This window comes from Scylla paramamosain, chromosome 36 (assembly GCF_035594125.1).
Source record: "Scylla paramamosain isolate STU-SP2022 chromosome 36, ASM3559412v1, whole genome shotgun sequence".
NCBI lineage: Eukaryota > Metazoa > Arthropoda > Malacostraca > Decapoda > Portunidae > Scylla > Scylla paramamosain.
Genome location: NC_087186.1, coordinates 10,999,408 through 11,013,752, shown reverse-complemented (window position 1 = coordinate 11,013,752; position 14,345 = coordinate 10,999,408). Strand labels below are relative to the sequence as shown.

At 40.6% G+C, this 14,345-nt stretch overlaps 1 protein-coding gene across 5 annotated transcripts; it reads left to right on the top strand.

Annotated features, from left to right (window-relative positions):
• The first annotated feature begins 283 nt into the window (after positions 1–283).
• Positions 284–9,427, top strand: LOC135090984 (probable ATP-dependent RNA helicase DDX23). 5 transcript variants are annotated; one of them, XM_063988256.1, is made up of 8 exons: positions 284–492; positions 2,976–3,029; positions 3,302–3,471; positions 4,381–4,504; positions 5,046–5,254; positions 6,479–6,569; positions 7,659–7,832; positions 8,740–9,427. In XM_063988256.1, the coding sequence occupies exon 8, from the start codon at positions 8,932–8,934 to the stop codon at positions 9,361–9,363; it is 432 nt and encodes a 143-aa protein (XP_063844326.1). In that variant the 5' UTR covers positions 284–492; positions 2,976–3,029; positions 3,302–3,471; positions 4,381–4,504; positions 5,046–5,254; positions 6,479–6,569; positions 7,659–7,832; positions 8,740–8,931; the 3' UTR covers positions 9,364–9,427. The 5 variants fall into 5 exon arrangements, with proteins under 5 accessions (XP_063844326.1, XP_063844330.1, XP_063844329.1 ...); XM_063988261.1 differs by having other exon boundaries at positions 285–492; positions 5,046–5,230; XM_063988260.1 differs by lacking the exon at positions 6,479–6,569 and having other exon boundaries at positions 3,331–3,471; positions 5,046–5,230.
• Positions 9,428–14,345: the final 4,918 nt, after the last annotated feature.

Below are 14,345 nucleotides of genomic sequence, written 5' to 3'. Positions count from 1 at the left end.
AGTATTAAGCCAAGCCTTCAATTCACACAAGCTTTTCAATGATTTCACATTACGCCACACAAGGGACGAGACATTGCAATGTAAACCCAGCCAGGACCAATTTGAATTTGGCGCTTCAATCAGTAACATCTAGATACTTTGACAATTACAGTTATAATGGCCTGAAATTTATTTTTACACGCTTATAATTCTTTATATTTGATTTTCTATTAGTTTAGTATAATATAAAAGAAGTTGGTGCTTGTTATTGAAAGCTAAAAGTGTCTTGTGGATAGGTTTGTGTGCATACTGTGCAGAGCAGGCTGGGAGGAACAACATATCACCAGACGTCAGACACCAAGGCACTGTTTTCAAAGGGTGCCATAAACTGTTGCTTTATTTAACGTATTTTCGCAGAACAAGACAGTGACAGGGGCCCTGGCTGCCTGCGTGTGCTGGTTCAAGCTTGGTGCCTGCCGGGAGGTGCCTATAGGGCCACCAAGGCTAATATTGGTAAGAAACCCGCCCACCACTTGTCCAGCCAGGTAATTTGCACAGTCTGATGTAATAGGCGGTTGTTACGTGTCACCCACAACCACACAGGGCTGTCAGGTCAGTGGTTAACCTTACTGTTTATTGTTAAGCCTCAGTATTTCATGTTTTTGCACCTCGTTAGGAACATATTGATATGACTCAGTATTCCACGATGCCACAAGCGCTCCAAGCCTCCACCACAAAACTCTTACTAATTAACTATGACAGGAATTATAAAAACGTAAAAAAAAATCCACTTATCTAATGTTATCAGCTGAGGTGGAGGCAGCCTTCCCCATTTGTCCGCCAATATCTGCTTCATTTCTCATTTATTGTAAGCCTAACACGTCACTAAGTGGAGCCACATGACAAGGCTTTCATATCCGCTAGCTAGATATATCCGCCATTGCCTCATTTAGTTACGATGGAAGAATAATAAGCAAAATAGCGGCCGTTTTCTCCACTGCTAAGGGCCGCCATGATGCCTGGCTACCTCTGCCAACCTGATTCAACCTGTGGGTTCCAATATTTTTTCGGTATTTTTCTTAACTTCTTTATTCTGCTCGTATAGCATGTTTTTATGGTTTATAAAAATAATTATTTGCTTTAGAAGTGTTTTCGTTGTTTGTGTTGAGTTGTGTTCAATTTTGTGTTGCTTTACGAAAATGTGGGGTGTTTTTTTGGCAGTATTTTGACAAACTTGTTTTTTTATTTCACGCTCTAATTACGTCTTTTGTATTTCTAAAAATTGCTTATGATTTTTAAAGTGTTTTTTCGTTCCTGTTGAGAGAAATAAGTGGACTTTTAAAAATGGTTTATGGTCCTGTTAAAAGTTGTGATTACAACACTTTTTGTGTTATTGTCTCTCTATTTCAGCTTGTAACTAACTTTTCATTGCTTGAAAAAACAGTTTGTATGTTTTAAAGTGTTTTATCTCGTTGTTGAGTCAAAATAGGTGGACTTTTCAGTGGTTTTTAATCGTATTTATGTTCCAACACTTGTTTTTTACACAATTTCGGTTTTATTTGTTTACTTCTTGTTCCAGGTAACTTTTGATTGTGTAAGATGATAGTTCAGATTTTTTTAAATTTTTTACGTTCCTGAAAATTCAAATGTTGTGGACTTTTCAATGATTTAAATGGTGCCGAATATTTCAACCTTTTTTCCATATTTCATTTGGATATTTTTTAAATACTACTCAGGCTGGAGCTGTTATAATATTGTGGAAATTAGTTAAAGTATTTGTCAAGTCAGAATATATAAGGCATTCGAGCCTAGCTTAATTTTTTCGAGGGGTCAATTTCAAAATGAAACCCGTTACGGTACGTAAACTAGCCGTGACGTCACTGCCGCCATCATAGACCCGGGACCTTGATCGGCTCCGCTGTCTCCTCGGTAATATTTATCGTATTTTGCAGTGTTTTCCTGGTGTTTCCACGTGTTTCTAAACTCAGACGTGTAAATAAGAGTAGAATGAGTAAGAAAATAAGAGAGATAGAGGAGAAAGAGGAAAGGAGAAGGAATAGAGGAGATGGTAAAACAGAAAAATGCTAAGAAAACAATATTTAGGTTAATTTTCCCTGCTGCCCTGTCTGTCTTTGTAGTATTTGTCTTCCGTGACAGTGCTTTCAGTGTATTTGGTGTGTTTAGGGGTGTTGGAGTGTGTCTGGAGATGTTTAGGGAATGTTGGAGTGTATGTCGATGGGATTTGGTGATGTTTGAGTCAATATTTAGCGTTCCTGGTGTGTTTTGGGGTGTCTTAGGCTTGTTTAGGAGTGCTTTAAGTGTGTTTTGGACTGTTTTCAATGTTTTGGGATGTTTCAAGTGTATTTTGGGATGTTATGGATGAGTTTGGGTGTGTTTTGTGTGGATACGGGTGAGTTTTGGGTGCGTTTGTTGGTATTTTAGGTCAGTCTGGGTGTGTTTTGGAGTGTTTTAAGTGTGTTTTGAGCCGTTTTCAGTGTTTTGGGATGTTTTAAGTGTGTTTTGGGATGTTGTGGATGAGTTTGAGTGTGTTTTGGGTAGGTACGGTGTGTTTTTTGGTGAGTTTTGGAGTATTTTAAGTGTGTTTGGGGATATTTTGGTGCACTTCCGATGTGTTTAGGATGTTTTTTGTGCGTTTAGGAATGTTCTGGGTATGTTTAAGGTGTTTTAAGGTGTTTTAGTGTGATTGAAGTTGCTTTTGAGGTGTTTTGGTTATGTTATAGGCATGTTGCAGATAAGCATTGGGTCTTTGAGGGTGGAAGTGGTGTGTTTGAGGTAAGATAAAAGATACTGGGGTGTTTTGGGGAGGGGCTGTGATAGTAGAGGCGTGTCAGGGGTGTTATAGCGTGTGTTGTGATGTATGAAGCTAGGGATGGGTAGAGGGTAAATAGAGAGGTACACTGTAGGTTAGGTTAGGCGTTGATTGGCGTCGATTTAGTAATACAATCTTTTTTTTTTCTTTTCATATACAAATGTAGAGGGACAAAAGAGAAAAGCAGGAAGACCACCACCACCAGCACAGTGGAAGAAAGGTTAGAGACAAGCGGGGAAAGTTGAAAAATGAAAAATTAAACGCTTGCTGTCTTTTATTGTCTTGAGTATAAAATGGTTATATGACAGTCTCTCTCTCTCTCTCTCTCTCTCTCTCTCTCTCTCTCTCTCTCTCTCTCTCTCTCTCTCTCTCTCTCTCTCTCTCTCTCTCTCTCTCTCTCTCTCTCTCTCTCTCTCTCTCTCTCTCTCTCTCTCTCAGCTTAGGATTAGTAACCCCGTTGACAGAAGTGACACCCGCGTTTTCTCTTCTCAGATGTAAACAAAGCGGTACCTTCCTTCCAGCTGGTGATAAAACTTTCTCTCGCTCTCCCTTACTCTCCCACGTCACGGAAGCAGTGAAATAAAGCACACGAGAAGGAAGTGAGAGGATAATGAAGTTTGTGATACGTCAGAAGGTTACACCCATTTCCTGTCCAGATGTTGGTTAGTGGGCCTCGTGTTTGTTTGTGTTCCCTAGTGTTGCTCTTGTGTTGTGAGAGGAATATAGTGCTCTCTCTCTCTCTCTCTCTCTCTCTCTCTCTCTCTCTCTCTCTCTCTCTCTCTCTCTCTCTGTGTGTGTGTGTGTGTGTGTGTGTGTGTGTGTGTGTGTGTGTGTGTGTGTGTGTAAAGAAGAAAATGTTATATTATATCTACGTGTTTAAAAGTTTCCTACATTTAAGTCAAGGGCTGGCAGGCTGATGCTGCTGCTGTTGGGGATTTAATTGCTCGTGTATGTTCCTTTGTGCTGTGAGGGAAAGTGTGTGTGTGTGTGTGTGTGTGTGTGTGTGTGAAGGAAGAAAGGGGTGGTGTTTAGGGGTCTGGAATGGGAAAACGAGTGATTTGTTTTGTAGCCCTCAGAAAAAAAATATTAAGAAAGTTTTTACAGTGGGAAATTTTGGTGCAGAGAGAGAAAATGACTAAAATATTACCTCAAATTTAACCTAATGTGGTGGAGCTTCACACTCCTCAGCTGCCCCTAACCAAACCAAGCCTAACCCAAAGAAGCCTACCCTAACTTCTGTCTGTTGCTTCCTCCTCCCCAAGACTGGCTATCTCATGTCTTAATCCCAAGCTAGCCTAACCAAACTTTACCTAACGTAGCCTGAGCAATTCTAACCTAGCCAAACCATACCTAAGCAAGCCTAACCTAGCCAAGCCTTACCTAACCTAACCTAACCTAACCTCACCTAACCTAAAGAAGCCTAGCCAAACCTAACATAACCTAGCCTAGCCTAACCTAACCTCACCTAACTTAACGAAGCATAGCCAAACCTAACCTAGCCTAACCAAACCTAACCTAACCTACATCCTCTTCCCATGGCCCCACTTAACCAAACCTAATGTAACTTTCAGAGTAATGGCAACCCTCCGATCCGGCAAGCAAGTTGGCGGCAGCGATGGCGGTGGCGGTGGCAGTGGTGGTGAGGTGGACAGCAGGGACAGAGGGGCAGTACAGGCTGCGGACATCAAGGAGAAGGTGAGCAGGTGTTGGTGTGTGTTGCTAAGCTGAGATGCAATATTTGTCACTCAACGCTCGTGCAACACTGCCTCCATGCACAAGTGTGTCGGGAAAATGATTTAAAGTCGTAAAAATGTTCTTGTTTTACTTTATTTATTTATATATTTATTTTGTTTTATTTTTTGTATATATAGGAGGGACACTGGTCAAAGGCAACAAAATACTATAAGAAAAAATACTGAGAAAAAATAAAAGATAAAAAAGACCTCACTTAACCTAACCTAACCTTAACCTAACCCTAACCTAACCTAACCCTAACCTTAACCCTAACCTAACTTAACTTAACCTAACCTAACTTAACCTAACCTAACCTAACCTAACCTAACATATGCTAACTTAACCTAACCTAACATATGCTAACTTAACCTAACTTAACCTAACCTCTTTTAACCTAACATAACCTAACCTAACATATGCTAACTTAACCTAACCTAACTTAACCTAACCTAACCTCACTTAACCTAACCTAACATAACTTAACCTAACCTAACACCCACAGAAGAACGCGCGGACAAGCAAGGTGGTATTCGGCAGTCTGATCCTGGACCTGCTCGGCTTCAAGGTGGTGCTGCCTCTGTCTTCTGCTCTCCTCGACTATTACTCCAAGCACGACTCCAGCGGCTTGTATTCCTCTCTGCTCTCCTGTGTTACTTATTACCAGCATATCATCAGCGTCCCTGCAAGGTTCCATTCTGTCTTGTTTTGGTGGTATGTGGGTGTGTTGTGTTTTGTATTGGTTTATATATTTCTAGTTTGTTTTTATTATTTTTTTCATTTTTTTTTATCCTATTATCTATTTATTTATTTTTGTTTGTTTGTTTGTTTGTTTGTTTGTATGTAGGGTGTGTGTGTGTGTTTGTTTGTGTTCCTGCTGTCCGATATTGCAGCTTTTTTTTTTTTTTTTTTATTCCCTTTCATTGTTCTGAGGATGTTTTCAGGTGTTTTTTGGGTGTTTTTGGGGTGTCTTGGGGTGTTTTGGGATGTTTTTGTAGTGTTTTGTGGTATTTTGGGATATTTTGAGGGTGTTTTGGTGTGTTTTTGTAGTGTTTTGGGGTATTTTGAGGGTGTTTTAGTGTGTTTTTGGAGTGTTTTGGGGTATTTTGAGGGTGTTTTGGTGTGTTTTTGGAGTTTTTGGGGTATTTTAAGGGTGTTTTGGTGTGTTTTTGGAGTGTTTTGGGATGTTTTTGTGTGTTTTGGTATGTTTTTGGGTGTTTTGGGGTATTTTACGGGTGTTTTGGTGTGTTTTTGGAGTTTTTTGGGATGCTTTGGTGTGTTTTGGGGTATTTTGAGGGTGTTTTGGCATGTTTTTGTTGTGTTTTGTGGTGTTTTGGGATATTTTGAGGGTGTTTTGGTGTGTTTTTGTAGTGTTTTGGGATATTTTGAGGGTGTTTTAGTGTGCTTTTGGAGTGTTTTGGGGTATTTTAAGGGTGTTTTGGTGTGTTTTGGTGGAGTTAACGCTGACCTTCGTGACCCACCACAAGCATAGTTACGACTCATTGGCTCAGGGCCGCATGTTTTCCTTCCTGGGCCTGGTCATGGCAATCACACAGGGAGGGTTATGCGAAGTGTTAAGACTGGAACTGAAAAAGCAACTGCCAATTATGTATGGTGTTTTCTGGGGTCTGTATTTGTGTTTGTGTGTGTTGGGGAGGGTTTGTGTGTGCATGTGGCCAGGAGAGGGTTGCCTGTGTGTGTGTGTTTTCATGGTTCTCATTTAATGGGCTGTAGTGGAAGTTGCTGGGGTTTTCAAGGGTGTTTTCATGGTTCTAGTTTAACAGGCTGTAGTGGAAGTTACTGAGGTTTACAAAGTATATTTTCAAATCTATATTTTTACTGTGTAGCCAAAGAATTATAATATAAAATAACAGGATTTATCAGTAACAATATTATTAAACCCACCACTGCCTCCTCTACCACCCTCACCATCCACAGGGCCTAATGATGATGATTCCTGCTTTCATCCTCATCGGTGCTAGCGAGACCAACCTGGGGCTGTACTCTGGACTGATGCTGTATGCCATATGTGGGTCTGGAGGGGCTGGGATAACATAATTTAAATAAACACTCAAACACTTAAAAAAACACAAAATTCATGCTGGTATACACTTAAAAACACACTGAAATACTTACTAAGGCTGTTTGTTTGTTTGTTTGTTTGTAGGGTGTCTGTGTGTGTGTGTTTGTGTTCCTGCTGTTCGATATTGCAGCTTGTTTTCTTGTTTTTTTGTTTTTTTTTGTTATTGTTATTTTGTTTTATTCCCTTTCATTGTTCTGAGGATGTTTTCAGGTGTTTTTGGGGTGTTTTTGGGGTGATTTTGGGATGTTTTGGTGTGTTTTGGTGTGTTGTGAGGTGTTTTGGTGTGTTTTGGGGTGGTTAGGGGTGTTTTGGAGTGTTTTGTGGTGTCGTGGAGGTGTTTTGGGACTTTTAGTGTGTTTTAAAGTGTTTTGGGATGTCTTTGGAATGTTTTGATGTGTTTTGAGATGTTTAGGAGTATATTGGAGTATTTTGGTGTGTTTTTGGAGTGTTTTGGGATGTTTTTATAGTGTTTTGGGATATTTTGAGGGTGTTTTGGTGTGTTTTTGGAGTGTTTTGGTGTATTTTGAGGGTGTTTTGGTGTGTTTTTGTAGTGTTTTGGGATGTTTTGTAATGTGTTTGGGATATTTTGAGGGTGTTTTGGTGTGTTTTTGGAGTGTTTTGGTGTATTTTGAGGGTGTTTTGGTGTGTTTTTGGAGTGTTTTGGGATGTTTTGTAATGTGTTTGGGATATTTTGAGGGTGTTTTGGTGTGTTTTTGGAGAGTTTTGGGATGTTTTTGGGTGTTCTGGGGTATTTTAATGGTGTTTTGGTGTGTTTTTTTTTGAGTGTTTTGGGATGTTTTGGTGTGTTTTGGGGTATTTTGAGGGTGTTTTGGTGTTTTGGGATGTTTTGGTGTATTTTGGGGTATTTTGAGGGTGTTTAAAGGTGTTGTGGTGGTGTTATATATAGTGTTTGTTTACTTTTTTTAACTTTTTATTTTCTTATACATTTTTTATTTTTTTTTTTATTTATATTGTGGTGTGTTGTCGGTGTGCCCTAACCTAACCTAACCAGCCTAACCTCCCCTCAATCCACAGGCACTGATCAGCGTAGCATTCAGCATAGGCTTCACCATCGGGCCAACTGTGGGGCCCGCGTTCTCCCACTGGGGAAATACTGGGTGGTTCGCGGCCTCGGCTGTCTACGCACCCACTCTTGCTGTGGCTAACATAATATTCTTTGCTGTCTTCTTCCAGGAATCGCTGCCTGAGGTGAGTGTCTGTGTTTGTGTGTGTGTGTGTGTGTGTGTGTGTTCAATACTTTATTCTTACTGTCTCTCTTTTATTTATTTTTTTTATTATGTACATTTTTTGTGTGTTTTCATATAATTTTTGCTTATCTTCTTTTTTTCCTTTCATTTTTCTTTGTTTGCTTGTTTTGTTATTTGTTTGTATTTCCTTGTGTCTCTGAATGTTCTTAAAGAGAGGTGCATTGTGGGTAAAGCATCATTTTCTTTTTCTTTTCCTCATTACTTTACTTTTCCCTCTTATTCCTTCCTTTCTGTCATCATTACAAACCCATTCTATCATTTTCCTTACCATAAACCATCAAAACATCTTGACAATCTCATTTAAATAACTTTTTTTCATTATCATCTGTTCGTTTACACTCTCTTGCTTTCTTTCACTTATTAATTCATTACACTCCTCTGTTTGTGTGTTTTGGAGTGTTTTGGGATATTTTGGGGTGTTTTGGAGGTGTTTTGGGGCTGTTTTTGCAAGTGTTTTGAGGTAAATTGTCTGTTTTGGGATATTTTGGGGTGTTTTGGAGGTGTTTTGCAAGTTTTTGAGGTAAATAGTGTGTTTTGCCTCTCCCTGCATTGCCACATAACTGCTGTTTTCCCAGGGCTTGGTGTTTGCTACTGAGTACCACATGAGGGAATCAGGATGCATCCTGAATCACCAGATAAATAAGAAAGCAAAAATAGACCTTCCTCAAGCTGGCTCACTAGTGCTAAGGAATGACACTGCCTCCTAATCAAACACTCAGAGTGTATGGCTTACTTAGGTATACTAGCCAGATAGATAATTAAGCAAAAATAGATGTAACTTTTTAACTGGTTGACTCACCAGTGCAGAGCTGCAACACAGCCCAGTAAACAGCTCTCTCATCCCACAGCTGGAGGAGGTGAGGAAGAGGCAGGAGGAGGAGCGCAAAGCCTGGGACTACATGTACCAGGGCAGGCAGTGGAGGTGCACATGGATGCGAGATTGTCATTGCCACCCCGGGCTGTCTGGTGGATGTGCTGAAGAACTGCTACCTGGTGCTGAACTAGTGCACCTACATGGTGTTTGATGAGGTGGACAAGATATGACAGACATGAGCTTCAAGCCAGACATGCAAAAGATCCTGAAGTTCATGCTGATGACGAATGAGAAGCCTGACAGCGAGGATGAGGACAAGCTGCTGCAGAACTTCCTGTCCAAACACAAGTTCCGGCAGACAGTCATGCTCACAGCTACCATGCCGCCTGCCGTGGAGCGCATGGCGCACCAGTACCTGCACTGCCCTGCCAATGTGTGCATTGACTCAGTGGTCAAGCTGGTGGAGCATGTGCAGCAGGTGGTGTACATAGTGACAGAGCAGAACTGCAAGAAGCTGCTGGACATCCTCAAATGTGGCAGCACTGTGCCCATTCTCACTTTTGTCAACCAGAAGGGCACGGACGTCCTCATCTGCAGCCTGGAGAAGCTTGGCCACAACGCTACCATGCTGCATGGGGGCAAGGGGCAGGAGCAGTGAGAGCTTGCCATGGCAAACCTCAAGTATAAAAATAAATGAGAGCTATAGATAAGTGTCTGGTAAATATTGTTGTTTTATTGGAATTCAGCATGCACAGATAACAGAACCATAGAGTACTCAGTGAAAAGGGAATAGTATAGTAGAAAAGTAGTAGAAAACAATAGTAGAGAATCTCACTAAAGCAACAGAAATGCAAAAAAGTGAGTGATAAACTGATGTTAGAAGATTGTCTTGTGTATCTGACCAAGTGCTACTCATTTTATTGGAAGGTAAGTACAAGATGTGTATGGTCAGCTCTCCTGTGCCTAAGCTCCTGGAGAGTGTTATCTATGTTGCTCCAAGGCAGGGCTTCACATACATCACCTCATTACTCAGGTCAATACAAGAACACTTAACCAGACTAGGATTTATTTTCCTTTTCTGTTTGTCGTTGTGAAAGGCTGTCATGCACAGCCTGATATCACACCTTCAGATCAGTTTCTCTGTACCTATGATGCTCCAAGGCAGGGCATCACATACATCACCTCATTACTTGGGTCAATACAAGAACACTTAATCAGACTAGGGTTTATTTTCCAGACTACCATGTACACCAAACAGTTTTGTTTTAGCACAGCTTCTGCATTGTAGCTTGACAAAGAAAAGTGAACATAGTGGTGTAATCTTGTCACCTGAAGAGGAGACTGAATAAGATGGGAAGACTTAAAGGAAGATAGATTAAGAAGGAAGAGAGACACAGACAGAGAAAGAGAGTGTAAAGTGCGATGGAAAGATGATTTTACTGCAGGGAAGAAATGCAGGAAGAAAATTTATGATGTGGGATTGAGGAAGGGCTGAGAGACAGATACAGAAAGAAAATGTAAAGTCAGAAATGAAGCAAATATATATAGAGAGATGGCAGTGGAAAGATGATAGTACTGCAGGGATTAAATTTGACCTCATAAGCATAAGTATAGGAAATACTTATGCTGGTGCTGTACTTTTGAGAAGCCACAGAGGAGAGACATCAGAATACATACATGATTATTGATTGTAGGGGTTGACATGCACTGTGGCTGCCAAACTGCTCACTACATATTGATAATTCCAACTTAATTTATGGGGCAAGAATTATGGACACATTCATCAATAGTAAACTGTATTTCATCAGATTATGGTCTATATGGCAGCTTTCTTCTCTCACAAGGATTATTTTCAAAGGCCACAGAGATGATTCACTGGATATCATTTGTGTTTTTCTTATCTGAAACTATCACACCTTGAAAATCAAACTTACTTCCTCTACATGTTAAAATGAGTCAGGATAATTTTCAAACGCCACAGAGATGATTAGCTAGATATTCTTGATTTTTTTTCTTTTCCTATTGGTGGTGTAGTCTTTCTCAAACTATCACCAGAATACAAAACACCATAGAAAATCCAATTAACTTATACTACAGCATGTTAAAGTGAATCAAGAAACATGTATTAATAGACTCAATCATTTATCTTCCACAGCACTCAGCTACTATACAATTCACTACCTGCTTGTGGAAGGAAGATGATAACACACAACAGCAATCCAAGTTTATCCACACCCAAATACCAGATGGCAGTGGTGATAGCATGTGTTAGAGGTGAGGATGCTTGATACTGAAGCAATCCAGTAATTTTTTTCTAAACTGTAGGTCAGTCGAGAGTGAGTCTGGTGGCTAGTAGAAGGGAGAGACAGATTGGGGAGGTTTGTGCAAAAGAGGCTTAGGCTGGGATATATCCTTGAAGTACCTTTGCTTTAAGTGATGTATTGGTTCATGGCAGGAATAAACGTGTGCAGGATGGCGCGGCGTCTCTTCTGTCAAAATAGGATGGGACAGGCAGTGATGAGGGTGTGATGATGTTGCGAAGTTGTTGGTGATGGTGGTGGTGGCGGTGTGTTCATTATCATCATAATTCCTTTTTTTTTTTTTTTTTTTTTTTCTCCTCGTCCTCTTCGTATTACTTTTACCATTATTGGTTCTTCTTCTTCTTCTTCGTCTTCGTCTTCGTCTTCGTCTTCGTCTTCGTCTTCTTCTTTTTCTTCTTTTTCTTCTTTTTCTTCTTCTTCTTCTTCTTCTTCTTCTACCACAACTACTACTACCACTACCACCACCACCGCCACGTACATCACCGCCACCACAACTATCATCAATTAAAAACAATGAAACACACCCAGTCTTCCTTCTCATGACAACCTCCACACCTTGTACTTCCTCTTGAACATCCCCCTCCTCCTAAGTCTTCCTGGAATACCTTACGAGTCATCACTTGTTGCCACTCTTTCATGCTGATGACGACCTTGGCCACGCCCATAAGTTGAGTTAGTGTTTCAATTCTGTCGGTGTATCCGGAGAGAGAGGAATGAGTGGATAGGTAGATAAATGGATGAATTGTTCGTAAATTGGTAGGTGAATGAAATAAATGGTAATTGTGGGTAAGAGGAGGAAGATAAATAATGGATAAGTAAATGAAAAATACATATATTGTATAAGCGGATAAAAAGAACTGGATAAAAAAGAACTAATAGACCAGCGTAATTGATATAGAGAAATACAGCCAATATAAGCAACAACAATAATAATAATAATAATTATTATTATTATAATAATAATAATAAGAAGAAGAAGAAGTATCATAATAAAGCCTCCTTGACTCCCATCCTAAGTGAAGTGTCCGCTTTAGCTTGCTCTTAAGTGACGTGTCCATGACGTAATGGTGACGCAGTGGTATCCCTCAGGGCCTGCTTTAAGACCTCTGATATTTTACTTCATGAGTGCACCACTGTTTATAGAAGCGGTGTCTTGTGATGGTGAACGAGTGGGTGTGGTGGTGGTGGTGGTGACGTCACACACACACTCACACGTGCCAGTCATTCGTCGCGCATTCTCACTGACGTCACTGTTTAAAATGATTGCATTGCGTCATTCTTCATAGTGACTGACTCTTCTGTTGCAGTTTCCTTTATTTAATTTTCTCTTTAGCTCTTGTTACCGCGAAGATTCAAACACTTATTTCCGTTGTTTCTAGAACTTAAAACGACTGAACATTAATAATTGTCTAAAATAAAATACATGGTCTCTTTAAAATTTTAGGATATAGCATAGAACTTGCAACTCAAGAGGGTTTGTGATTGGTGGATTTCTCAGCCAATAGCAATAGAACAACAGAAGTATTTTATCGGTTTAACACACGCACACACACAGACACACACATGCACAAACACACACTGTCTCGGCATTTCCTGCAACTCATTCAGAATAGAAAAGTAAATGTGGGAAGATGAAATTCCTTAGTCGCTTCGTCAGGCAGCTCCTCAGACAGGTAACTAAACAGGCGTGTGGGTGTAGGTGTAGGAGGAGACAGGTGGTGGAGGCTGGGGAGGACAAGGTAGGTGTGGGTAGTGAGGGGAGAAAAGGTGGGGGGAAGGACTGAAGGAGGGTTTAAACAGTAGGGAACAGAGAGACGGAGATAAACGGAGGAATGAAGATAAAAGGGAGATGGGATAAATGTGACAAAGAAAAAAAAAAAAACGTACGTGAGAGAAGGAGTGAAGGAAAGACAGGAAATAAAAGGAAAATAAGATAATGAAGGAAGATAAGGAGAGAGAGAGAGAGAGAGAGAGAGAGAGAGAGAGAGAGAGAGAGAGAGAGAGAGAGAGAGAAAGTACATAAAAAAACGGAGGAGATTAGAGCAGGAGAGATGGAGTAAGAAAGATGAAATATATGATAAAAAAAGGAGATAAAACAGAAAAGGGATGAGGGAGTTAAGAGAGATAGAGAATGGTGCTATTCAGAGAGAGAGAGAGAGAGAGAGAGAGTACTTGCATACTCAAGTGATTACGTTACGTGAGGAGGAACACCTGTAGGGGAGTGAGAGAGAGAGAGAGAGGTACTTTCATCTCTGGTTCTCTCTCTCTCTCTCTCTCTCTCTCTCTCTCTCTCTCTCTCTCTCTCTCTCTCTCTCTCTGTCTCTCTCTCTCTCTCTCCTGCAGGTGTTCCTTGACCTCATGTGACGTCATCGCCTGAGTATGAGAGGAGAGAGAGATGTACTTTCATCCCTGGTTCTCCTTCTCTCTCTCTCTCTCTCTCTCTCTCTCTCTCTCTCTCTCTCTCTCTCTCTCTGCTTCTTCTTTTCCTGTTGTCAAGTTTCAAAATGTTCTTTTTTAATTTGATTTTATGTGATTTCTTCTTGTTCTTGTTCTTGTTCTTCTTGTTCATGTCCTTGTTCTTGTTCTCCTCCTTTTCCTCCTCCTCCTCTTCATCATCATCTCCTTTCTTCTCCTTTTCTTCCTGTCCCCCCAAAAAATACTGATTCCATGGCTTATTTTTTCTTCTTCCTCCTCCTCCTCCTCCTCCTCCTCGTCCTCCTCCTCCTCCTCTTCCTCCTCTTCCTCCTCCTCCAGCAAAAATTCCACATACGAAAAATTATAACCAGTTTTAATTACTCTCAAATTAACTCCATTAGTAGTTAATGGTTTGGCTTGATATGTAGGTATTTTCATGGGTAGTAATAGATAATAGGGGGATAGTTCTGTACTCTCTCTCTCTCTCTCTCTCTCTCTCTCTCTCTCTCTCTCTCTCTCTCTCTCTCTCTCTCTCTCTCTCTCTCTAGCAGACCAACTCCCCAAGTGTTTGTTAGCTATATGATAACACATGTTCCTCTCTCTCTCTCTCTCTCTCTCTCTCTCTCTCTCTCTCTCTCTCTCTCTCTCTCTCTCTCTCTCTCTCTCTCTCTCACACACACACACACACCAAATTTTACCATCTCTCTCTTCATTCACCCACTAGAGAGAGAGAGAGAGAGAGAGAGAGAGAGAGAGAGAGAGAGAGAGAGAGAGAGAGAGAGAGAGAGAGAGAGAGAGAGATTAAAATTTAGACCAAAACACTTGATAACGAAAATGGATGAAGCAGAAGAGCAATAAAGGAGGAAGAACGGATGGGTGAAAGAAGTAGAAAAAGAAAAGAAAG

Coding starts and splice junctions, on each gene's coding strand:
- LOC135090984 (XM_063988260.1), top strand. CDS start 8,932: ATGACAGACATGAGCTTCAAGCCAGACATGCAAAAGATCCTGAAGTTC.